Source organism: Salmo trutta, chromosome 31 (assembly GCF_901001165.1).
Source record: "Salmo trutta chromosome 31, fSalTru1.1, whole genome shotgun sequence".
NCBI classification, from domain to species: domain Eukaryota; kingdom Metazoa; phylum Chordata; class Actinopteri; order Salmoniformes; family Salmonidae; genus Salmo; species Salmo trutta.
Genome location: NC_042987.1, coordinates 16,778,115 through 16,803,445, shown reverse-complemented (window position 1 = coordinate 16,803,445; position 25,331 = coordinate 16,778,115). Strand labels below are relative to the sequence as shown.

General features: G+C 44.1%; 3 protein-coding genes across 3 annotated transcripts; 2 read left to right on the top strand and 1 right to left on the bottom strand.

Moving 5' to 3' along the window:
- Window positions 1-2,878: 2,878 nt before the first annotated feature.
- On the top strand, window positions 2,879-3,913 carry LOC115169686 (uncharacterized; the record flags this gene model as incomplete). Its single annotated transcript, XM_029725569.1, has 2 exons — window positions 2,879-2,992; window positions 3,188-3,913. Coding segments are annotated over 2 exons (840 nt in total), but the record flags the coding sequence as incomplete, so codon positions are not given.
- A 2,951-nt stretch (window positions 3,914-6,864) lies between these two features.
- Window positions 6,865-15,453, top strand: LOC115169647 (desmoglein-2). The gene is made up of 14 exons (XM_029725473.1): window positions 6,865-7,074; window positions 7,988-8,113; window positions 8,874-9,029; window positions 9,129-9,270; window positions 9,516-9,679; window positions 9,832-9,966; window positions 10,174-10,359; window positions 10,768-11,078; window positions 11,219-11,361; window positions 11,543-11,764; window positions 11,997-12,230; window positions 12,594-12,721; window positions 12,878-13,225; window positions 13,360-15,453. Exons 1-14 carry the CDS (start codon window positions 7,027-7,029, stop codon window positions 14,569-14,571), a joined length of 3,555 nt encoding a protein of 1,184 aa, XP_029581333.1. The 5' UTR covers window positions 6,865-7,026; the 3' UTR covers window positions 14,572-15,453.
- Window positions 15,454-18,817: 3,364 nt separating this feature from the next.
- LOC115169646 (tubulin beta-2A chain-like) lies at window positions 18,818-24,470 on the bottom strand. The gene is made up of 4 exons (XM_029725472.1): window positions 24,275-24,470; window positions 23,713-23,821; window positions 22,003-22,113; window positions 18,818-20,276 (listed from the first exon to the last, which is right to left on the bottom strand). The coding sequence occupies exons 1-4, from the start codon at window positions 24,329-24,331 to the stop codon at window positions 19,183-19,185; spliced, it is 1,371 nt and encodes a 456-aa protein (XP_029581332.1). The 5' UTR covers window positions 24,332-24,470; the 3' UTR covers window positions 18,818-19,182.
- Between the last annotated feature and the right edge of the window lie 861 nt (window positions 24,471-25,331).

Sequence of the window (25,331 nt, the reverse complement as noted above, 5' to 3'; positions counted from 1 at the left end):
GAGCGACTTACAGTAGTGAATTCATAGATTTCATACAATTTCATACATATCATACATTTTTTTTCTGTGCTGGCCCCCCGTGGGAATCGAACCCACAACCCTGGTGTTGCAAACACCATGCTCTACCAACTGAGCTACAGGGAAGGCTATAGCCTTTAATATAATTATTATAGTTAATTGTTTGTGATCTTTTACACTGTATCCAACCTGTTAATCAACTTTTAAATGTAAACTGATATAAAAAAATAATATTGACTCTGAAATGTTTGGAGCGAGTAGTCGCACTTCGCTTCGCAGGTAATATTACATTTCATTACATTGGTTTGATTTGTTTGATCTGAGCAATTTTTTTTAGCTAGCTACATAGCCGTCTTTGTATCAAAGATAATTGTGTAGTTTAGAGTAATTATCGAGGTTAGCTAGCCAGCTATTTTCGTCCTCCTAACTTAGTCAACACTGCTAGCTAGCCAACTAGCCAACTTCTACCGACTAGCAGCACTGTAGAAACTATTATATTACAACGGAACGACTTGATTAGTGTAGTGTTAGCTAGCTACATAGTTGTCTTTGCTGTCTTTGTATCTAAGATAATTGTGTAGTTTAGAGTAATTATCGAGGTTAGCTAGCCAGCCGCGATGCGACGCCGTTGTCCAAACTCCAGACTTAGTCAACACACCTAGTCATCATCAAACCCACTGCAAGCTAGCCAACCTTTACCGACTAGCAGCACTGTAGAAACTAATACATTACAAAGGAACGTCTTGATTAGTGCTATGTTAGCTAGCTACATAGCTGATTTTGTATCATGATAAGGTGTAGTACTGAAACTATCGAGGTTACCTAGCCAGCTACACTTTCAAACAAAGTCAACAACGCAGCCACTGCTAGCTAGCCTACTTCACCAGCCAGCAGTACTGTATCATTTTCGTCATTTTAGTCAATAAGATTTTTGCAAAGTAAGCTTAACTATCTGAACATTCGAGACGTGTAGTCCACTTGTCATTCCAATCTCCTTTGCATTAGCGTAGCCTCTTCTGTAGCCTGTCAACTATGTGTCTGTCTATCCCTGTTCTCTCCCCTCTGCACAGGCCATACAAACGCTTCACACCGCGTGGCCGCTGCCACTCTAACCTGGTGGTCCCAGCGCGCACGACCCACGTGGAGTTCCAGGTCTCCGGCAGCCTCTGGAACTGCCGGTCTGCGGCCAACAAGGCAGAGTTCATCTCAGCCTATGCTACCCTCCAGTCCCTCGACTTCTTGGCGCTGACGGAAACATGGATTACCACAGATAACACTGCTACTCCTACTGCTCTCTCCTCGTCTGCCCACGTGTTCTCGCATACCCCGAGAGCATCTGGCCAGCGGGGTGGTGGCACTGGAATCCTCATCTCTCCCAAGTGGACATTCTCTCTTTCTCCCCTGACCCATCTGTCTATCTCCTCATTTGAATTCCATGCTGTCACAGTTACCAGCCCTTTCAAGCTTAACATCCTTATCATTTATCGCCCTCCAGGTTCCCTTGGAGAGTTCATCAATGAGCTTGACGCCTTGATAAGTTCCTTTCCTGAGGATGGCTCACCTCTCACAGTTCTGGGTGACTTTAACCTCCCCACGTCTACCTTTGACTCATTCCTCTCTGCCTCCTTCTTTCCACTCCTCTCCTCTTTTGACCTCACCCTCTCACCTTCCCCCCCTACTCACAAGGCAGGCAATACGCTTGACCTCATCTTTACTAGATGCTGTTCTTCCACTAATCTCATTGCAACTCCCCTCCAAGTCTCCGACCACTACCTTGTATCCTTTTCCCTCTCGCTCTCATCCAACACTTCTCACTCTGCCCCTACTCGGATGGTATTGCGCCGTCCCAACCTTTGCTCTCTCTCTCCCGCTACTCTCTCCTCTTCCATCCTATCATCTCTTCCCTCTGCTCAAACCTTCTCCAACCTATCTCCTGATTCTGCCTCCTCAACCCTCCTCTCCTCCCTTTCTGCATCCTTTGATTCTCTATGTCCCCTATCCTCCAGGCCGGCTCGGTCCTCCCCTCCTGCTCTGTGGCTCGACGACTCATTGCGAGCTCACAGAACAGGGCTCCGGGCAGCCGAGCGGAAATGGAGGAAAACTCGTCTCCCTGCGGACCTGGCATCCTTTCACTCCCTCCTCTCTACATTTTCCTCTTCTGTCTCTGCTGCTAAAGCCACTTTCTACCACTCTAAATTCCAAGCATCTGCCTCTAACCCTAGGAATCTCTTTGCCACCTTCTCCTCCCTCCTGAATCCTCCTCCCCCTCCCCCCCCCTCATCCCTCTCTGCGGATGACTTTGTCAACCATTTTGAAAAGAAGGTCGACGACATCCGATCCTCGTTTGCTAAGTCAAACGACACCGCTGGTCCTGCTCACACTGCCCTACCCTGTGCTTTGACCTCTTTCTCCTCTCTCTCTCCAGATGAAATCTCGCGTCTTGTGACAGCCGGCCGCCCAACAACCTGACCCTATCCCCTCCTCTCTTCTCCAGACCATTTCCGGAGACCTTCTCCCTTACCTCGCCTCACTCATCAACTCATCCTTGACCGCTGGCAACGTCCCTTCCGTCTTCAAGAGAGCGAGAGTTGCACCCCTTCTGAAAAAACCTACACTCGATCCCTCCGATGTCAACAACTACAGACCAGTATCCCTTCTTTCTTTTCTCTCCAAAACTCTTGAACGTGCCGTCCTTGGCCAGCTCTCCTGCTATCTCTCTCAGAATGACCTTCTTGATCCAAATCAGTCAGGTTTCAAGACTGGTCATTCAACTGAGACTGCTCTTCTCTGTGTCACGGAGGCTCTCCGCACTGCTAAAGCTAACTCTCTCTCCTCTGCTCTCATCCTTCTAGACCTATCTGCTGCCTTTGATACTGTGAACCATCAGATCCTCCTCTCCACCCTCTCCGAGTTGGGCATCTCCGGCACGGCCCACGCTTGGATTGCGTCCTACCTGACAGGTCGCTCCTACCAGGTGGCGTGGCGAGAATCTGTCTCCGCACCACATGCTCTCACCACTGGTGTCCCCCAGGGCTCTGTTCTAGGCCCTCTCCTATTCTCGCTATACACCATATCACTTGGCTCTGTCATATCCTCACATGGTCTCTCCTATCATTGCTATGCAGACGACACACAATTAATCTTCTCCTTTCCCCCTTCTGATAACCAGGTGGCGAATCGCATCTCTGCATGTCTGGCAGACATATCAGTGTGGATGACGGATCACCACCTCAAGATGAACCTCGGCAAGACGGAGCTGCTCTTCCTCCCGGGGAATGACTGCCCGTTCCATGATCTCGCCATCACGGTTGACAACTCCCTTGTGTCCTCCTCCCAGAGTGCTAAGAACCTTGGCGTGACCCTGGACAACACCCTGTCGTTCTCCACTAACATCAAGGCGGTGACCCGATCCTGTAGGTTCATGCTCTACAACATTTGCAGAGTACGACCCTGCCTCACACAGGAAGTGGCGCAGGTCCTAATCCAGGCACTTGTCATCTCCCGTCTGGATTACTGCAACTCGCTGTTGGCTGGGCTCCCTGCCTGTGCCATTAAACCCCTACAACTCATCCAGAACGCCGCAGCCCGTCTGGTGTTCAACCTTCCCAAGTTTTTTCACGTCACCCCGCTCCTCCGCTCTCTCCACTGGCTTCCAGTTGAAGCTCGCATCCGCTACAAGACCATGGTGCTTGCCTACGGAGCTGTGAGGGGAACGGCACCTCCGTACTTTCAGGCTCTGATCAGGCCCTACACCCAAACAAGGGCACTGTGTTCATCCACCTCTGGCCTGCTGGCCCCCCTACCTCTGAGGAAGCACAGTTCCCGCTCAGCCCAGTCAAAACTGTTCGCTGCTCTGGCACCCCAATGGTGGAACAAGCTCCCTCACGACGCCAGGACAGCGGAAACCCCACCTCTTTAAGGAATACCTGGGATAGGATAAAGTAATCCTTCTAACCCCCCCCCCAAAAAAAAATATATAGATGTACTATTGTAAAGTGGTTGTTCCACTGGATATCATAAGGTGAATGCACCGATTTGTAAGTCGCTCTGGATAAGAGCGTCTGCTAAATGACTTAAATGTAAATGTGTTCATTCTAGTGGTACCAATAATTCAACACTATTGTTGTCAAAATCATTTGTTCTATGTGATATTTTATTGCAAATAATATGAATAAGTGTTGTTTCAAAAGATATAAATACAGTAACAATCTTTTTGAAAACAACCCAGTTGAGTGTCTTTGAATCTTTTAATTAATGTTTTTATCTTTTTAATTTGGGGATGTAGATGACGTTAAAAGGTTCTTACTTTGGTTCTGTTAAAGATAGCTGTGTTAATAAAACAGATGTGTATTCAAGAGAGTTTGTAGTTTTCAGAAATACTGGATATAAACTCTCACTGTCTACTGCGTTTATTTTCAGCAAACTTAACATGTGTAAATATTTGTATGAACATAAGATTCAACAACTGAGACATAAACTGAACAAGTTCCACAGACATGTGACTAACAGAAATTGAATAATGTGTCCCTGAACAAAGGGGGGGTCAAAATTAACAGTCAGTATCTGGTGTGGCCACCAGCTGCATTAAGTACTGCAGTGCATCTCCTCCTCATTGACTGCACCAGATTTGCCAGTTCTTGATGTTACCCAACTCTTCCACCAAGGCACCTGCAAGTTCTCTGATATTTCTGGGGGGAATGGCCCTAGCCCAGGTCCCAGACGTGCTCAATGGGATTGAGATCAAGGCTTTCGCTGGCCATGGCAGAACACTGACATTCCTGTCTTGCAGGCAATCACGCACAGAACAAGCAGTATGGATGGTGGCATTGTCATGCTGGAAGGTCATGTCAGGATGAGCCTGCAGGAAGGGTACCACATTAGGGAGGAGGATGTCTTCCCTGTAATGCACAGCGTTGAGATTGCCTGCAATGACAACAAGCTAATGTCCGATGATGCTGTGACACCCTCCACCTCCAAATCGATCCCGCTCCAGAGTACAGGCCTCGGTGTAACGCTCATTCCTTCGACGATAAACGCGAATCCGACCATCACCCCTGGTGAGACAAAACAGTGATTTGTCAGTGAAGAGAACTTTTTGCCAGTTCTGTCTGGTCCAGCGACGGTGGGTTTGTGCCCATAGGTGACGTTGTTGCCGGTGATGTCTGATGAGGACCTGCCTTACAACAGGCCTACAAGCCCTCATTTCAGCCTCTCTCAGCCTATTGCAGACAGTCTGGGCACTGATGGAGGGATTGTGCGTTCCTGGTGTAACTCGGGCAGTTGTTGTTGCCATCCTGTACCTGTCCCGCAGGTGTGATGTTCGGATGTACCGAACCTGTGCAGGTGTTGTTACACGTGGTCTGCCACTGTGAGGACGATCAGCTGTCCGTCCTGTCTCCCTGTAGCAATTTAGACGTCTATGTTTGGTTCAGATTTGGTCCGGTCTGGACCGACCTTGATTTGGTAAAAAAATAGACATCTACAAAGGACTTTCATTCAGAACCGAAAATGAACCTGATTTCAACATCCTAAAAAGACATCTTTCCAATGTCACAAAATAAGTATTTTCAACTTTCATTCAGAACTAAAAATTAACTTGATTTCACCATAAAAAAATTGTATTTTAAACATCCAGAAAATAGATATTTTCACCTTTCATTCAGAACATAAAAGAAACCAAAATTCAATGTCTGGAAAATACGTATTTTAGACCTCTTTTTGACATTTTGCTTACTGGGACTTTTCTAAATTTGTGGGTGTATAGGAGGGCTGCCATTTTTTGGTCTAGCCTAGGGCGGCCAGGGTGCACATTAAGGAAAAACATTGAATAATAATTTCTGTAGAAGTCCTGCCCTTCTATCTTGTCACCCTGCCTCCCTCACCCTTGCCACCCTCCCCTTAGGTTCTCACTTTGGTGTGATTGCAACATCCCTAGCATACATGTCTCTGTACAATCCACCCCTTACAAAAAAAGATTGCAGTTTTGAAATTGCAGTAAAAGTGCAGTAACTGCAGTCGACTGTATTATTTTGGACACAGTAATTACAGAATAACTGGAGTGTTTGGTAGTTGAATTGTAGTTATACTGCACTCTACCTACAGTTGTACTGCAGTTATACTGCACTCTGAATGCAATTTTTTCATAAAGGGACCTGATGGACTTTTACTTTATGAAGACAGACTGCACCCATAATAAACCCATGGTTTTATCAGTCCAGATGAAAGCTGAAATCTCCCACCCTACTCCCCAAAGACCATTAAGGAGTTCCTTGTAATTTGGCAACATATGCAAAAGTGGAATTGTTTTCTTTTGACAGTACACATTCTCTCTTAGTCTCTGTCTGTCTGTCTGTCTGTCTGTCTGTCTGTCTGTGTCTCTCTCTCTCTCTCACAGACACACACACACACACACAGACAGGCACACTGCAATAATATTTAACTAGGTTAATCAATTTATTACCAGGCTAAAGACTGTTGAAAATGTAAACATCAAGTTCTGTCTTTCAAGTTCTGAGTGTAGTCCTTCCTAGCAGAAACAGAGGTTTGGGAATCTCACATCCCTGAATGAGGTTTTACACCTGAATGAGAAAGCACTGGACACAAGATGGTGTCCTAACATTTTATAGAATATTAATGATTGTGGATGCATTATCTGCAGTTTTGGACTACTAAAGAAATCAAAACAATTTTGGTCAATATGTTGTGATGTGTGTTGTACATTAGATTGTAATAGTTTATATTTCATTTTCAACACAATAATAATAATAGCTTTCCCAGTCGGGACTGTGAACAAAAAATCCCTCCCTAGTTTCGCCTCGATTGTCGCTTCTGTAATCAGCCTATGTGCTGTGGTGAAACTCGTCGAGGCGCCGCCTATTGCAGTTCGTATAATCTCAGAAAAGTTGTGCCTACACCTTCGAAAAGGCCAAAGTCCAATGCAGAATAGAAAATACTAACCGCGGATTTAAAGCATTATACTTCAGGAGGGGAACGTTTTACTGAATTGCAATGGCCCGTGTAGAAACTGTTGTTATATTGTTGCCGTTCATACTAACGGTAAGTAAAGAATAATACTTTTCATATCGTAACAGGTATTGATAATGATATACCCTAACATTTATAACAGTTCTCTCTTTTGGGGTGTGGCACTGCTCAAGTAGATTTAAGCGTCAATGTCGACAATACAGTTTATATCTCGAATTAATTGACCGTTTTTTTTAGCATTGTAGCCATCCCTTAAGCCTACAAGAAGAGAGTGTTTACTCTATATCTCGTTATTTAATTGCAATTTCTCTGTCATTGTTTGCGTCCAAGTGACAACGACTATGGACAACATGAGAAGAAAATGTGTTTACCTGCGTAATGGTTGTCCAGGGAGTCATAGCCTACAGAATGTCAGACCACATCTGGTCAATGTCAGTTTTAGCTCAGATTTAAAACAAAAAAGTATACTGACACCCACTATCGACAGTGATATCACTATTACAACGTTCTCCTTTAAATGTTGTGAAATTAATTAATGAGATATTTTCATTGGTCCTCAGCATACAGAATATGTTTTCTTCTCATAAACCGAATGGATACAGCTTCCGTTTGTAGGCCTTGTGATAGTGAACGAAAACGAATTGGCCTAATTGCCTAAAGCTATATCATTGTAAATTGTAAGTATGCATGTCATATGGTTTTCATTATGAACAGGCCTAAACATGCAATCATCATTTGGCTTGTCAAGAAACCACACACATTAATCTGTACAAAGTGGAACAGACACTGAGGAAACAATCATGACATGGATCTGTGTACAGCACACCTAATTACATTAAGCTTTAACTACTGAGCTAGAAATTATAAGTTATTGTACAACTTGTACAGTGTTGAGTGATTTAGAAGAGATACATTGGTATTACAGTGTTATTACAGTAATATTAAATGAGGAGTCAATGTTATTTGTTGTGTTTTTCTCTTGTAGTTTATATGTGTGGTGGCAGTAGAAAGCGGCGGGCTGAACCTGAGAAGACAGAAGAGAGAATGGATCATTCCTCCTAAGAAGTTGAAGGAGAATGTAGATTACAGAAACATGAAGTACATCGCAAAGGTATGAGCTCATCTCTTAGTCAAACTCATGGAGTGGTTCAGATGTTTCTGACTACCATAAGACCATGCCTTTGTCTGAGCATGACATACAGTCAGGTCTGAAATGATTGGCACCCTTGATAAAGATGAGCAAAAAATACTATAAAATGAATAATACAAATACTGAGCTATATTGTATGCTAAAAATATATATATATATTTTAATTATTTTATACCAATACAGTTGCTCAGAGAATGAGATTTTGTTTAACAAGTAATAAAAGAAATACAAATAAAGACGTATGTGTTGTGAACAAGCTGCTCAGAGATACAGCCCAATGTGTGGTCACACGTCAGTCATTCTGGCTGAGGAATGGTTCAGGCTAAAAACAAAATATGAAGTCTCTCAACAAATATTGTTGTATGCCTGCTTTTCTAGAACTCAAACATACAATTAATTGATCTATAGTTTCGTACCTATACCTTGACATGAAAGCTATATTGAAAAAAACTAAAAAAAAACATTTTGGCACTAAAATAACATTATAGCATTGTAGTGTACCAACCTAGGTATTCACCGATGCTTACAACACATTGTATCTGCATTTAGGGTCATTCTTGGTGACCATAATCCAGCTGTATAAATATAGAGTGTGAAGTGTTAAATAGGGGCCTCATGTTACTGCATGTTTCTTTGGACAAATGAGGCTGCTATATGAATACTATTACAATAACAATGGTGTTTTACTATCTTGGCTGATTGGAATGTGTGTCTGTGCCAGATTCGTTCTGATGAGCAGTACAAGTCAGGAGTGACGTATTCACTGACCGGGATCGGTGCAGACCAATACCCCATAAACTTATTCACCGTCAACCCAGAGACAGGCCTTGTCAGAATCAACGGCATTCTGGACAGAGAGGAGACCGCTTCCTACCATGTAAGCTACCCACTAAAACCTAATCCAAGGTGTGGAATGCTTGTGCTCAAAATGTAAGAAATTAATAAAAATATGTTGTTCTATCGTGGTCTCTTTTAGTTACTTGGAGTAGCGAAGTACAACAATGGAAGCCGTGCAGAGAAGGACATTGACCTGAATATTTTAGTTGATGACCAGAATGACTGCTCACCAGTGTTCGTTTTTGGCCAATCTGGATCCGTCAATGAGTCCAGTGCTGCAGGCATGTAGTTTCCAACTATTGTATATATGTTTCTATCAGAGTTAGTAGTCAGAGTAGTGGTAATGGTTGAAGTTGTAGCAGCTGTTGTACTAGTATTGCTGGTACTAGTGTAATCAGTAGAATAGTGACAGTAGTGATACAATAGTAGTAGTAGTAGTAGTAGTAGTAGTAAAATGAATAGTAATAATACTACAGTATAGTACTGCTGTACTGCACAAGTAAACCTTCCCCTTGGTCAATTCCAGAGACCGTTGTCATGAAAGTGACTGCCACAGATGCAGATGAAGTGAACAGTCTACACTCTCAGATTTACTACAGCATAGTGGAGAAGAGCTCTTCAGATAAGATGTTCGCCATCAACTACCAGACTGGAGAGATACTGGTTCGCAGTACTACACTGGACAGAGAGGTGAGAGAGATGCCTTGGTATACTATTATACAGTACACAGTGCATCTATGTGAGCATATCACTGTATGCATTGACACTTTCAGAGGCCATTTTGTCAATATTTGAGTAACTGTAAGTGACTGTAAGCTCCATTGTATTTCCTGGTTGTCTAGACTCAAGACACCTACACCCTGACTGTAAAAGGTTCAGATATGAACGGAGCATTCGGAGGAAACACAGGAACAACAGAAGTTGTGATTAAAATCCTGGACATCAATGACAACATCCCCACCCTGGAGAAAGAATCTGTAAGGACAAAACCTCCACTACTTTTCTATTTTCTATTCAGCATAATAGGGAATTATATTTATTATATTGTAGCAACCTTAACCTAACACCTAGTGCCAATAGGTTCCGATCCCTTGGCTAAGGTGTTGGGTTGACAGTTGCTGGACTCCCTGAATTCACTGCAATATGTTCCTGGGCTGTATGACCTTCATGATGTGTGTTTGCAGTACGAGGGCAGTGTGGAGGAGAACACGGTCAGTGTGGAAGTACTGAGGATCAAAGCCATTGATCTGGATCTGATGCACACTGACAACTGGCTGTCTGTGTTCACCATCGTCACAGGCAATGAGGCCGGCTACTTCAACATCACTACAGATGCTAAGACCAACGAAGGCATTATATGGATTACCAAGGTAAGGGCTGTGATTGTAGATTGACTCTGAGGCTAGAATTGAACCGAAGCACAGTTAACATTTTCTTTTAGATTGAATTCCAGCCTCAGTGTCCCCACTGGGCAAAAACTAGTTGAATCAATATTGTTTCCACTTCATTTCAACAACAAAAAATGCAATGTCATGACGTTGAATCAACATGGAAAACTGATTGGATTTCCAATTTTTTTTAATGTAACTGTTTGGAGACATTTATTGTTGATTTCACATTAGTTGACAGCTCAACCAAATGTACTGTACATCAAAACTAGATGTTGAAATGACGTCTGTGCCCAGCGGGTTGTAACTACTAGTGTTCTCACCTTATTCCAACATTGTTTGTATCACTTGACTGATTCTACTGTTTATCCCTGTTGTTTGAATCTAAAGGCACTGGACTATGAGGAGCTGAAAGTGCTCAACCTTGCCATACGTGTTTCCAACAAAGCAGAGTACTACTTTGGCTCCTCCTCTACGAGTGGATCCATAGGAGGGGGGGTTATGGGAGGAGCTATCACGGGCGGTGGTAAGACTTACCCCATCAAGATCAACGTGGTCAACCAGAAAGAGGGCCCCAAATTCAAGCCAACGGTTAAAGTGGTGACCATCTCTGAGGACTCCAGCTTGGTCACCATTAACAAGGTTATCACTACCTACACAGCCATCGACAGCGACACATTACAGGTCGCTACCAATGTCAGGTGAGGTCCCAGATGTTTTCATATTGTTTTATTGGGGTGAAGATTATGCGGTGTGATGTTATGTTACTCTCCATCATACAGTACTAAAGAATCCTTAAGTTCATCCTGATCGCGTGCCGTTGTCATGATCATCTTCTCAGGTATGCCAAAATATATGACGAAGACCACTGGCTGATCATCGATGAAAAGACAGCAGAGATCAAGCTGAACAAACTGCCTGATCGGGAGTCCAAATACCTGGTCAATGGAACATACTACGCCAAGATAATAGCCATCACAACGGGCAAGTACCCATAGTAATAATCAATTGGTCCTAATGCCATTCTGTAAGATATGGAATTAAGTGAAGAAATCTACCCAGACAGTTGTAGTTGGAGATACACTCTAGGACCTTTGCTCCACAAGAAGCCAAAAGAGAACAAGTCAGGTCTGTATCTAATTCTGTATTTTCTTTTGGTGTCCAGATCTGCCATCCAAAACGGCCACAGGGACAATAGCCATCCAGGTGGAAGACTTTAACGACCACTGTCCCACGCTGACAGCTACGACCACGACCATGTGTCTGGGGGATACCGCTGTGTACGTCACGGCTGTGGATGGGGATGCCTTCCCCAACGGAGCTCCCTTCAAGTTCAGAGTGATTCAGGACGACGGCAAACAGACGTGGATGGTGGAGCACCTCAATGGTAACAGGCCTATTCCAGGACATTTAGGTTTGGCATGTAGGAAGCAGATAGACAAGCTTCTCACTAAGGGACTGTTTTGAAGTTATTTTGTTGAGCCTGATAGGTGTTTTTAAAAGTGCAGTCTTAAACTGAACTTAAATTATATCTTGTATGTTTTCATGGATTTGATTGATAGATTTCATTTTACAATTTGTATAATTCATTTTTATTTTCTCTTTCATGTTTCTTTTAGCCACCACTGCCATTTTACGAGACCATGCCCACCTGTGGCCAGGTCACTACAAGGTTGCAGTGGAGATCCATGACCAGCAGGGGAAGGCCTGTGCTGACAGTCAGATTCTGAACGTGATTGTGTGCACCTGTGATCAGGTCAATAAGGTCTGCTTCGAACGGAGGACGGGCACGGACGTCAGGTTAGGAACACCTGCCATCCTGCTGCTCCTCCTGGGCCTCCTGCTGTTGCTGCGTGAGTAGGCCCTCTGTTATCTTCATACTCATTGGCTTCCTCAGACTGCCTACCTGATAAGAATCTAGGAAGGAGAGACTGCTTCATCATGCTCATAAAACTACACCTGTTTCAGCATGCTTTGAGTGATTAGTAAGATGACCAAGACAAGTCATTGATGGGTCATGTCCACAACAGGCCTTTAAGCCAACCCACAGGGCACGCACTGGTTGAATCAACATTGTTTGGCGTGGAACCAACGTGGAATAGACGTTGAATTGACGTCTGTGCCCAGTGGGAAGGCATCCAGGTCTCTCACCTAGCAACATGTCTTGTGCTTTTGAATTGTGTCCATGAGTTAAAATGTGGAATGTGGGTTCACAGTGGTTCCTCTCCTGCTGCTGTTCTGTCTATGTGGAGGAGCGGCGGCCATTGGAGACTTTAAGCCCATCCCGTTTGACACTAAAGAACACCTGATTGCATATCACACTGAAGGACAAGGAGAAGACAAGGTATTTTATACACAATGGATGACATGAAAATATTCTAGAGTTAGTGAATAAGAATGATCTTTAGAAATACATGTTATGTTCCATTATAGCTCAAGTTGATATTTGAATTGCTCTGAAATTCCCTCCTCTGATTGACCCACGCATTCCCCCTCACAGGAAGTTCCTGTCCTGAACGTTCCCGTGGAGATGGAGCATGGACACATCAAAACTGTGAATGTAGGGAAGTACGGGGGAAATGCGGGATTCATAGGAAGAGAAGGGGCGGCAGGAGGAACAGCAGGAGGCATGTCAGGGGACGGCTTCACCTCATCCTCAATGTTCACAGGAGCGCACCAACAGTACCATGGCTTCCACCAGCCCAGTGGCAGATTAGAGGTGGACTATGGCATGGGCGGAGGAATCATGACAGAACATCATGAACACTCACTGTTCTCCAGATTACCTGCTGGTGCTTACGACGGGATGGCACTCTCTAAGGAAGTCCTAGAGGAGTACTACTCTGCAGTGAGTATCTTACATCATCCAACTTCTTGGACTATTCCTTTGACATAGGAGTTGAGGGGCAGTATCATTGTAGTCATTTTTATTCATTGTGTCATTGTCTTAATATATCTGTCCCTATCAAATGACCTTTGCAGAAGGCCAATCACACTGCGCAGATCGACCAACAGAGAGATGACCTGCTGATTTACGACTATGAAGGTCAGGGGTCACCGGTAGGGTCTGTGGGCTGCTGTAGCCTCCTGGGGGCTGATGATGACTTGGACTTCCTCAACCACCTGGGGCCCAAGTTCAAGACCCTGGCCGAGATCTGCCAGGGGTCGATAGCTATGGAGGCGGAGACTGTCAATGTGTCTGTGTCACCCACTCATCCCAGACCTACCACATCCACTCACACAGAGGTCAGCAGAAATACTGCTCTCAATGTCAATACCCTGAACACCTCAGTCTCCACCTCCACCACCTCCATCCCCCTACAGGAGAGCCTGATTACTCGGGACCAGGGATCGGTCACCATCCCCCGGTCTCATATCCAGGAGAACGTGGTGATCCCCAGGCAGAGCGTCCTCATCCAGCAGCCCACCATGTACTATGCCGCTGCCCCAACCATGTACATGGTGGAGCCTCAGCCCCAGTTGTTGCTGGTGGAGCAGAGAGGAGGAGGTGGTTATGTCCATGCCCATCAGGCGGTAGGCCATGTGGGGGTACGGACCGGTCAGGGGATGGTGCAGGCAGGAGGGCTCCATGGTTCTCAGGGTATGCTGCTAGTAGAGAAGCAGATGGGGATGGGTGGTGGTGGGGGAGGCCATGGTCATGTCGTTATGGGGGGAGGCCAGTTCTTACAGGGAGCCGGCCAAACTATTACTGGGGGAGGTCACGTTATTACAGAGACGAGCCAAACCATTACGCAGGGAGGCCAGATTCTACAGGGGGCAGGGCAGACCATGATTGGAGGAGGCCATCTCTCGCCAGGAGGAAGCTTCTCACAGGGTTCTAGGAAAGTGCTGGTTGTTGAGGGCGGGTCCGGGCCAGCCTCGGCAGTAGGGGGCAGTGCAGGCTTATGGGCACCCCAGGTCACCCTGCAGAGAGGCCAGGGGTCGTCCTCCGCCTTTTCCTCAGGTGGTCATAGTGTAGAGGTGAGAGGTCAGATGGGTCCTTCCACCTTGACCTCCAGCTCCCTGTGTGGCTCGATGGGGTCAAATCAGGCCTCTGCTGCTGCTGCTGCTGTCACAGTCACTACCACACCCATGCCCACGGCTGCACCACATAGCAGGAGCCACACCGCTGTGGTGCAAGATAAGAAATCCTCTGTCACTGAGAAATACATTGAGACCAGTACTATAGCGTAGAAAAACAACCTCACATTTGCTTGAAAACATACAGTACAGCCAAGTCACTGTGGGTTTAAAAGAGATGCTTTCTTTTTAGTCAATGAAACATCAGTCAAGGGAGAGACAGAGGGATTGGTGCTCTCTGCTGGTCTGGAATTAAATGATTCATGAATACGTCTACCGATTGTTAACACTACTGTTTTATAATGCTTTTAGTTTTTACTGGAGCGATGGGCTTTATTACGATTACCAGCGGGTATTTAATCCTTGATATGATGAATTGATAAATCTGTGGCTGTGGTGGATGATGTATTAATTGTTCAGGTAACAAAATCTTTGATTTAGCTTTTCTTTCTGGGATGGTCAATTCTTTGATCTAATTCATAGTTGAGTAGGCCAATGTTTCCAATGTTATAGTTGTACAAACGGTACATACAACATTATTGTGACATAGAAGTGTGGGACCCCTCAAACAGCTCCAATTTTTCTATTGTAAATAGTTTACATTTTAAGCCAAATAGTGCCTTGTTTTTGCTGTTTGGCCTCATATGCATTAACTTATCCCATGATAAAAAGTGTGTTCAAGTTATTGATGCCAAGTTAATATCATTTACAGAAAATGGATTTTAAATTGTTGCATATATTTTTTACATCTGTTCATGCAATATAAAAATAGAGATTATGTAGGATATTTACCATGATGTTGGCTTATTATGCACTGATATGCATTAAAGTATGACACGGATGTTGCTTTTAATGCTACTTATATTTTTGCCAATTATTTAACTTCTAATACTTTGTGGCAATGCAAGGAATGTTCCTGCTGTGTGTCTTTCATTCTGTATCAAAAAGTTTGATAAAATGTTTTGAGAGTAACAATAAAACTTGAGTGATAACATACACGGCTCTGTTGGTCATGTGTTATGGTTTAATATTGACCCATCTGTTATAGTCTTGTGACTGGAAAGAGGTCCTTTCTATCCCGGTACTGTAAGTGGTTCTTCTGGGGATAGAGAGTGGAAAATCCCATTTTATAGTATCACTCCTGTGTCACACCTCGACATGTTCACATGCTTTATGTGATCTCAGATGTTGTCACTGCTCATAGACAAAGACAAAAACAAAAGGGGACTCTACAAGAGAGGACTACAAGTCTTTACCAGTTTTCAGTGAAATATTGACTCTCCTCCCACCCGCCCACTCCAACAATGCAATGGGAGTATCTTTTGATCTTTCAGAGTTGTTTCAGAGTCAGCCCACGGAAGTCTGACAGGAACAATATTATCACAGATTAATTACCAGAAGAATGTTAGGTCTATAGTACTATTTGATTTGAAAAGGATGTTTGAAACCAGTTCTGACTTGCTACTGTGCATGGACCTGAAGTGCATGATATGGTGCTGGACTCACAATACAGAAGAATATAATGAGAAGGGGGGGAAAGAGCAATCTCAACTGTTGCTGTAAGCAATGGGCAACAAAAGAGTAATGCAAGTAACGTTGCCAGGTTATTTTAGGGAAGGGACAGAATGGGACCCTGGAGGAAAATGGGGGAGGGCTCATTGTTTTTCAATTTCAGTCAGGTGGAGAGTTTAGTGTTGTTTAAGTCTAGTCCAGGGGAGGGTCATGTAATTTGCAATTGATGACATTTCTATTTTTCTCAGTGTTTTAGATTGAATTGGTTATTATGCTATATATGTCAGTGAAGTAAAACCAGGAATAGAGGGGGTATGCGAGGGTATGGGTATCATGCCATAGCAAAAAGCATAAGCCTGACCTATCCTTTGTTAGCTTAAGATTTTGAAGAAAAGAAAATAGATCTGATTATATAATGTGATCTATAACAGCACTTTGGTCCATAATGCTTTATGCTAGCAACAAACTGTTAAATACCTGGGAAAGACATGACTCTGGACGCATATGAGGATATCTTCGTTAAGATTCTATGACAATCATTGGCTGAGCTACAACCTTCTACAGCCGAGGAGACCAAAAAATGTGCTTTGCTTGTAAAGTAATCTTATTCTGTCGCTATCAATTGATTGAGCTATTCCCTTTCTGTAAAATATAAGATGTTTTAACACACAGTTTTTAAGGAAACACTTGTGACCATCTCCCGTTGGGTTATGCCACAGAATAAGAGTAGCTAGCAGTTAAAGCTATAAAAAAAAAACTGCGTCGGTAGGCCTACTCTATCTGGGGTGGAAAGGAAGGCCTAACTTTTGATAGTACCATGCATAATGATTTGAAAACAGTTTATTTGCAAACAAGACACTGATTTGGCATTGGAGAAAGATGATAAGACGAATGCATAGGCCTATCTCTCTGTCCATTCTTAGCCTGTCATTTCGGTCATTTGTGTGGTATAAAAAAATATTCTACTAAGGTTTCTAGCCATGTAAAATGACGTAGAAATGCATATTTTTTTTTTACAGACCCGCAAATACAATGATAGATTCATGCAAAGCTTTTATTATAAAGCAGATATTTCCACCACTACTCTTGTGCATGGTGGTCTGAGAACCCACAACCTTCTGGCCCGCAGCCCTGTGAGCTATCAAACTTCCTGCAAATGCTTACAGGGCGAAGAACAATTTCTAAAACCGCATAGGCCTATCTAAGTTTCTGGTTTGTCCTAGAAGTGAGGGTAAACGGTAGGCATGTTCTCTGCTATTCACTGTATGTTTTAATTATTATTTCAGTTATAGGGGAGGGTTTAGTTATAATATATTTTGCTGGAGGGAGGGCCATCCATTTTCATTTCAGAGCGGTCCGACTTTCTCCAGGTAACTCTTATTATTAATAACGTACACTTCCTTAACAAAAAGAACAATGGCAATAGTTTTTCACAGAATAGCTTCAGATGAATAAGACGACGCACAGGTGCAGAAGACAATACAGGTGAAACAAGCATTTCGCTGAACCTACGATAACATCTTCAAATCTGCGTACACGACCATAAACTTTGATTTGATTTTGAGTGGTTTTTATCACTGTGTCTCAAAAGACACTGAGAACTTAACGAAATATCTCCACGGAAATGTGAAAAATATACAAGAACAATTTGGTTCATCTCAGGGAATATTCTCTTCCTTGGAGTGTTATTACTTGTTTGGCTCCAAAGCTCGAGTCCAGAGCACATACTCAATTGCAGTAACACTCCACTAGGTGTCATCATTGGCATATCAAACATTAGCCATGATTCTAACCTTAACCTCATGTCTACACCCCAGCTGAATTCTAATTCTAACCATAACCTCACTCTGGCCTAACCTGTGGTTTTGGGTGATCCTACCGGTTTTTAATTAATATGTTTCTGCTAGGTCCTCCTTGGTAACCACACATTCATTCAATGTATGATGTATTTGACAAGAGCATCTTTTGCCCATTTGTCTGAATGCGAAAACATGACCTCATTTGAACACTTTGGCAACTTGAACACTGACAGCATTCTTCCTGGTCAGACTTTTTTAGCCGTTTTCTGTCAAGATAGAACTACTTCAGTCTTCAAGTATTGACGGACCTCAGCGCAATGAAAAATGTAACCGTTATTTACTGTCCCTCTAACTTAAGTAGAAACTCTTGGCAGTGAGCCTTTCCAGCCTTGCAATTCATATTTTACCAAGGACCTTGTTGTAAATGATATGAAGCAAATTGACCAGGTTGAATAAAGGTGTGTGATATTGTGCTGAACCAATGTGAAGATCTGATGAGGCTTATATGTTCAAAGTTTGGTACTTTGATTTTCTTAATTATTAGCCAAAATATTGAGGCATTGAAAGAGCGCCCTAATGATGTCGTCATTGTTTGTGTGAGTCGTATAAGTTTGTATATGGAGAGCGCCCTACTTCTCCACACATTAAACTCTATACTCTAACAGCTTCCAAGTCTGGCCAGCCTTTAATCTGATTTACTAGCTCCCAGATCAAAACATGATAAAGAGGAATAAACAGATGTTCCTTTTTTCTCTGAGTCTTTGAGGAAGTGTTTCCTGTCCCAGACAGACACACAGTCATGATGACTCAGGACACTCACAAGACTATAAAAGTAGTAAGCTTCTTGGGGGTATGGTAATAACATTCATGTCTTACCTTGCATTTTAAAACCAGAAAACATCTCTTTCATCCAGTATCATCATTACATCATGGAAAACTGAGTTATTGTATTTTGGTTACGCCTGCTCCCCAAGTCTGGAGTGTTCATTGTATCTCACCTGCTGAATACGATTAGCACTCCCATGAAAAAAAGCCTACAGATACTGATATTCATAGGACAGCACCATTTTATTTTGCGACAAAGAATGTATTCTGAGGTAAATGTTACAAAACTCGGTTTTTGACAATACTGTATTGTTGTTTTATTGACATTGATACAGCATGAATTGGAAAACCAATGACGTCATTTAAAATACTCACATAATTGTTATGTTTCTAATATCACTTATGGTCTTCAAGACATAATCGAAACACAATGAAACGCAGTAGTAGTAGTTTTTAGGCTAAAGAGCTATAATATATCTTGACGCGACGATAACTCATCTGCGCCTCTATCGTTCCATAACTATTGATAATTTAAAATGACTGGTGGATATAACATACAGACTGCTGTGCTGCTTCTACCCGGCATCCCTCAGTGGCGGACATCATGGTGCTGCTGGACATCCTGCTCCTCATCCTCCAGCTCGTCTTCTTCATACTCGCCAATCTCGTCAGCGGTGGCGTCCTGGTACTGCTGGTACTCAGACACCAGGTCGTTCATGTTGCTCTCTGCTTCTGTAAACTCCATCTCGTCCATACCCTCTCCAGTGTACCAGTGAAGGAAGGCCTTACGGCGGAACATGGCGGTGAACTGCTCAGAGATCCTCCTGAACAGCTCCTGGATGGCCGTGCTGTTGCCGATGAAGGTGGCGGACATCTTGAGGCCGCGGGGCGGGATGTCGCAGACAGCCGTCTTCACATTGTTGGGGATCCATTCTACGAAGTAGCTGCTGTTCTTGTTCTGCACACTCAGCATCTGCTCGTCCACCTCCTTCATGGACATGCGCCCGCGGAAGATGGCGGCCACGGTGAGGTAGCGGCCGTGGCGAGGGTCGCAGGCGGCCATCATATTCTTGGCGTCAAACATCTGCTGTGTGAGCTCGGGCACGGAGAGGGCACGGTACTGCTGGCTCCCCCTGCTGGTTAGAGGGGCGAAGCCGGGCATGAAGAAATGCAAGCGGGGGAAGGGCACCATGTTGACGGCCAGCTTGCGGAGGTCAGCGTTAAGCTGACCAGGGAAGCGCAGGCAGGTGGTAACCCCGCTCATGGTGGCTGACACCAGGTGGTTGAGGTCTCCGTAGGTGGGCGTGGTGAGTTTGAGGGTACGGAAGCAGATGTCGTAGAGAGCCTCGTTGTCGATGCTGAAGGTCTCATCTGTGTTCTCCACCAGCTGGTGGACTGAGAGGGTGGCATTGTAGGGCTCCACCACCGTGTCTGACACCTTGGGTGAGGGCATGACGCTGAAGGTGTTCATGATGCGGTCGGGGTACTCCTCACGGATCTTGCTGATAAGCAGGGTGCCCATGCCAGAGCCGGTGCCCCCTCCCAGGGAGTGGGTAAGCTGGAAGCCCTGGAGGCAGTCACAGTTCTCAGACTCCTTCCTGACTACGTCCAGGACAGAGTCGACCAGCTCGGCTCCCTCTGTGTAGTGGCCTTTAGCCCAGTTGTTACCAGCGCCGCTCTGACCTGAAAGAGCCATGGTGAACCTGTGTTAAGAGACGTCGCACCTTTGTGTGCTAATACACAGCTACAGTTGAAGTCAGAAGTTTACATACACCTTAGCCAAATACATTTCAAACTCAGTTTTTCCACAATTCCTGACATTTAATCCTAGTAAAAATTCCCTGTCTTAGGTCAGTTAGGATCACCACTTTATTTAAGAATGTGAAATGTCAGAATAAAAGCAGAGAGAATTATTTCTTTCAGATTTTATTTCTTTCATCACATTCCCAGTGGGTCAGAGGTTTACATACAGTCAATTAGTATTCTGTAGCATTGCCTTTAAATTGCTTAACTTGGGTCAAAAGTTTTGGGTAGCCTTCCACAAGCTTCCCACAATAAGTTGGGTAAATTTTGTCCCATTCCTCCTGACAGAGCTGGTGTAACTGAGTCAGGTTTGTAGGCCTCCTTGCTCGCACACGCTTTTTCAGTTCTGCCCACAAATTTTCTATAGGATTGAGGTCAGGGCTTTGTGATGGCCACTCTAATACCTTGACTTTGTTGTCCTTAAGCCATAACATTGGAAGTATGCTTGGGGTCATTGTCCATTTGGAAGACCCATTTGCGACCAAGCTTTAACTTCCTGACTGATTTCTTGAGATGTTGCTTCAATATATCCACATGGTTTTCCTTTCTCAAGATGCCATCTATTTTGTGAAGTGCACCAGTCCCTCCTGCAGCAAAGCACCCCTACAACATGATGCTGCCACCCCCGTGCTTCACGGTTGGGATGGTGTTCTTCGGCTTGCAAGCCTCCCCCTTTTTCCTCCAAACATAACAATGGTCATTATGGCCAACCAGTTCTATTTTTGTTTCATCAGACCAGAGGACATTTCTCCAAACAGTACAATCTTTGTGAAATAATCTGTCTGTAAACAATTATTGGAAAAATTACTTGTGTCATGCACAAAGTAGATATCCTAACCGACTTGCCAAAACTATAGTTTGTTAACAAGAAATGTGTGGAGTGTTTGAAAAACAAGTTTTAATGACTCCAACATAAGTGTATGTAAACTTCCGACTTCAACTGTAGCAATACACATCAATTAGAATGAAAAGTCAGTTAACAAGTTAACAAGCAAATGCATTGGGCATATTATTTGTCCGTTTCCATTGAGAGAGACAATTCCATTTTGTTAAGAGTGGATAATTAAAGTGCATAAAAACAGCTTGATTGAGCATGATCAAGAGTACCATTATCATGATCTAAAATATTATAGTGTAGAAGTCCGCATATACAATAGGATGTGAATGTAGACTTACTATACTTTATGCAGTAGAATTGGCAAGGTGTCGTGGGTGGGTTTTATTTAATGCTATATCCCCATCTTGATGAGCACTGCAACAGTAGCAGTCTATGCCCTGTTTTCTGCTGCACCATGCTAGCTGTCTGTGCCTGACACAACCGCTCGCCGACCATGCATCCCCTTACTGGCACATTGCTGAGCTGTGGCGGAAGAGTTGCACATTGAACACACTGTCTATCTATGTCAAAGTTAAACTAAGCTTAGCTTCAGAGGACATGACAGTGAATGCTGACACAGACATAACATGCTGTAGGTTCAGGATGGAAGTGCTGACAGGTCATGATGATGACCCATTGGGCAAGACAGCACAGACAGATCTGGGACCAGGCTGGGCAAGATAGCATAAAACAATCTGGAACCCGGTTAGATAGATAACCACAACTCACCAAAGACAAAGTTGTCTGGTCTGAAGAGCTGGCCGAAGGGCCCGGAGCGTACAGAGTCCATGGTGCCTGGCTCCAGATCCACCAGGATGGCCCGGGGGACAAACTTGTTACCTGTGGGGGAGGAGAGGCAGGGACATCAGGTTTAGGGAGGGAAGGAGGATGGGCTCTCTCTCTCTCGCTTTTTCTCACTCACTCACTCACTCACTCACTCACTCACTCACTCACTCAGCCTCCCTTGCAGACTGCAGCACAGAAAAACTGCTAGCTCCAGTCCAAGGAGGCTGAGCTAAGCTGAATTCATTCAGACCAAGATGGCATCTCCCAGTAGACATGACACATTTTCTCTCTTATCGTCATATCATCTTATCATGCTGCTGTGCGCATTTCTCTATGAGTGGATATTAATCAGAGCCACGTTAACAAGAGAGGTCAATAGTGCTTAGCATTGCACGCACAGGAAATAGGATCGGGGCTAACCACAGGACATGCAGGCCTACTATAGGCTCCAGAATCTGCAGCCTGGCTGGTTTGCCATAGGAGACTGACTGTTCCGTATGAGAGAGAGACAGAGACAAAGGATGGGATTCTGCATGGCCGTGACCTTCAAATGCCTGGGCAATAAAAAAAATCTGATCAACGCACAGACAGCAGGCAAGCGTTAGGGTTGGGTTGGTTTTATAGAGACTGCATTCACTGCAGATATATACATGCCGCCACCCCCCCCCACGGGCTCTTAAGAGACAGAGAGAGAGCGAGAGAGAGAAAGAGAGGGAGAGAAAGATGATGCTGCAGAGAAAGAGGTGATACAGGGAGAGAAAGAGAGAGACCCGGAGGGAGAGAGAGAGAGAGATTGACAGGTCCCTGCTGCTGTCCTCATTTCCCCTGCCCTGCCACTGGGCCCCCTGCACCCAGACAGATATTATGGTCACAATGTCACATTCTCAATTTAAATTTGTCCTACAGTGCATGAGTTTGCAAGTCAAAAAAGGTACGCAGTTTTCATCACCAGAGAATATAGTTTTCGTTCTGAGTTTATTTAGGGCAAGGCCAAAGCACACTGAGTGTACAAAACATTAGGAACACCTTCCTAATATTGAGGTGCACCCCCTTTGCCCTCAGAACAGACAAAATTTGTCAGGGCATGGACTTTACAAGGTGTCAAAAACGTTCCACAGGGACGCTGGCCCATGTTGACTCCAATGCTTCCCATAGTTGTGTCAAGTTGGCTGGATGTCCTTTGGGTGGTGGACCATTCTTGATACACACACGGGAAACTGTTGAGCATGAAAACCCAGCAGCGGTGCAGTTCTTGACACACGTGCACCTGGCACCTACTACCTTATCAAAAGCCACTTAAATATTCAAAGGCACTTAAATATTTTGTCTTGCTCATTCACCCTTTGAAAGGCACACATACACAATCAATGTCTCAATTGTCTCAAGATGTAAAAATCCTTCTTTAACCTGTCTCCTCCCCTTCATCTACACTGATTGACGTGGATTTAACAAGTGACATCAATAAGGGATCACAGCTTTCACCTGGATTCACCTGGTTGGTCTGTGTCATGGAAAGAGCAGGTGCTTCTAATGCTTTGTACACTCAGTTTACATTACAGTGCTTATGGTTGATTATTTTCTTAGACCTGTTGTTTAGATGCATGCAGAGATTACTTGAAGACCAATCTAGATAGTAAATTGATATGTATTTACCTGATGCTTCATTGTAGTACACGTTTATCCTCTCCAGCTGCAGGTCACTGTCGCCTTGGTAACTGCCGGTGGGGTCGATGCCATGTTCGTCACTTATCACCTCCCAGAACTAAAAATGCGACAAAGAATAGGTCATGCAAACGTAATGCTTCATAGTTTGACCTGAGAGATCTGGCTAGAACCTGATCAAGACATGGAAAAGTACTGGACGGTCGTTGTGCGTAGTCTATCGCTATGGCGCAGCTCCTTTGGCGCCAGCCCCGCAGGTGCGCGACACCACTGCAGACCCGTTGGCTCCTAGCCCAAGTCCAAAAGCAACACACCCATATCAACCTAATGGCATCTTATATTTGTAAATAAATGAAACACTAATTTCCACGACACATTTGTCCAAAAACATGACCCTAAAATACTGGATGGCTGATTTTGTTCTCTTGGAAAATGTAGTGCGATTCATGTTGGGACAAAAGCATGCAGGTCTCAAAATTGTAAACATCTAACAAAAAAAGGGATTGCTCTATAATAACCTCTGCGTCTAGACAAATATACACATAACACCTACCTTCGCACCAATCTGGTTTCCACATTGCCCGGCCTGGATATGAACAATCTCCCTCATGATGATGCCTTTTCAGTGCACGCAGATAGCAGCCTTTTGTCTCAACTAACAACAGTGCCCTCAACCTGGTTGCGACCACTGTGTTTCTCGCCTCTCAGCAGTTGTTACATTCTTATGGCGATCGGTAAACCAAGGGAGACTCGTCATGTTGATGCTGATTGGGTGACGTCACACCTGTGCTGCATCCCAATTTTGCGCACCAGCCTATCAGCTGGCACCGGTTTGATGCAGTGGACGGGATGAGGATCTTGCTGCATCACTCTCCATGACATCACCCTGTCCCGGGCCAAAATGCGGGTTGTTGCCAAGCACTTTTAATCTAATACGTGGCGCATAGGCCTAGCTGTTAGTTTCCAAGTTAAGGAAATACAGCTTAATTGTCGATAAATATGCCCCCTTTCAATATAACATAGGCATTGCCCATGTACCTTGCAGTCCTGAATCTTGCAGTCCTGACTCTGCTTCAGGTGTAACCTATATTTTGTCCAATAGAGGTCAGTTTGGAGCTTTTCAACTATACCATCCACAATGTTCCCATCAAAGACAGGTTACTTATTTGTTCTTATTAATGACTTGTTTAGCAGAGACAGGAAAAGCCTTCACCTAGGAGCACGTTTGCCATGTATTGCTTTATTGTATGACATCATACAACAGGAAGTGGTTAAAATCAGAGTATTCCAAGCAGAGAAATCTATTGGCAGCACGAGTGAGTTTTTTTGGTTTAGTAGTATGGTCTTAACATAAAGATCAAATCAAATTGTATTGCTCACATACACATTTTTATCCGATGTTATTGTGGGTGTAGTGAAATGCTAATCAATACAACTAATTACTGAATCATATTTAGGGGATGACTTTCCAGCACAGCAGTACACCAACATGAATACACAATTCATTAAGAAGGTGAATATTGAAAACTGATCCTTTACATACAGAATTGACACACTTTATGCCCTTGTCGTTATCTTGGGTTGGAGAGGAGGACATCAAGCAGTAAAAA

Excerpts from the sequence above, each read along its gene's own strand:
- LOC115169647 (XM_029725473.1), top strand. The coding sequence starts at position 7,027 with ATGGCCCGTGTAGAAACTGTTGTTATATTGTTGCCGTTCATACTAACG. Across the intron at positions 11,765-11,996 it reads GATGGTGGAGCACCTCAATG|CCACCACTGCCATTTTACGA; the intron begins GTAACAGGCCTA and ends TGTTTCTTTTAG. Across the intron at positions 12,231-12,593 it reads GGGCCTCCTGCTGTTGCTGC|TGGTTCCTCTCCTGCTGCTG; the intron begins GTGAGTAGGCCC and ends GTGGGTTCACAG.
- LOC115169646 (XM_029725472.1), bottom strand. The coding sequence starts at position 24,331 with ATGAGGGAGATTGTTCATATCCAGGCCGGGCAATGTGGAAACCAGATT. Across the intron at positions 23,822-24,274 it reads GAAACCAGATTGGTGCGAAG|TTCTGGGAGGTGATAAGTGA; the intron begins GTAGGTGTTATG and ends TCGCATTTTTAG. Across the intron at positions 22,114-23,712 it reads GTACTACAATGAAGCATCAG|GTAACAAGTTTGTCCCCCGG; the intron begins GTAAATACATAT and ends CCTCCCCCACAG.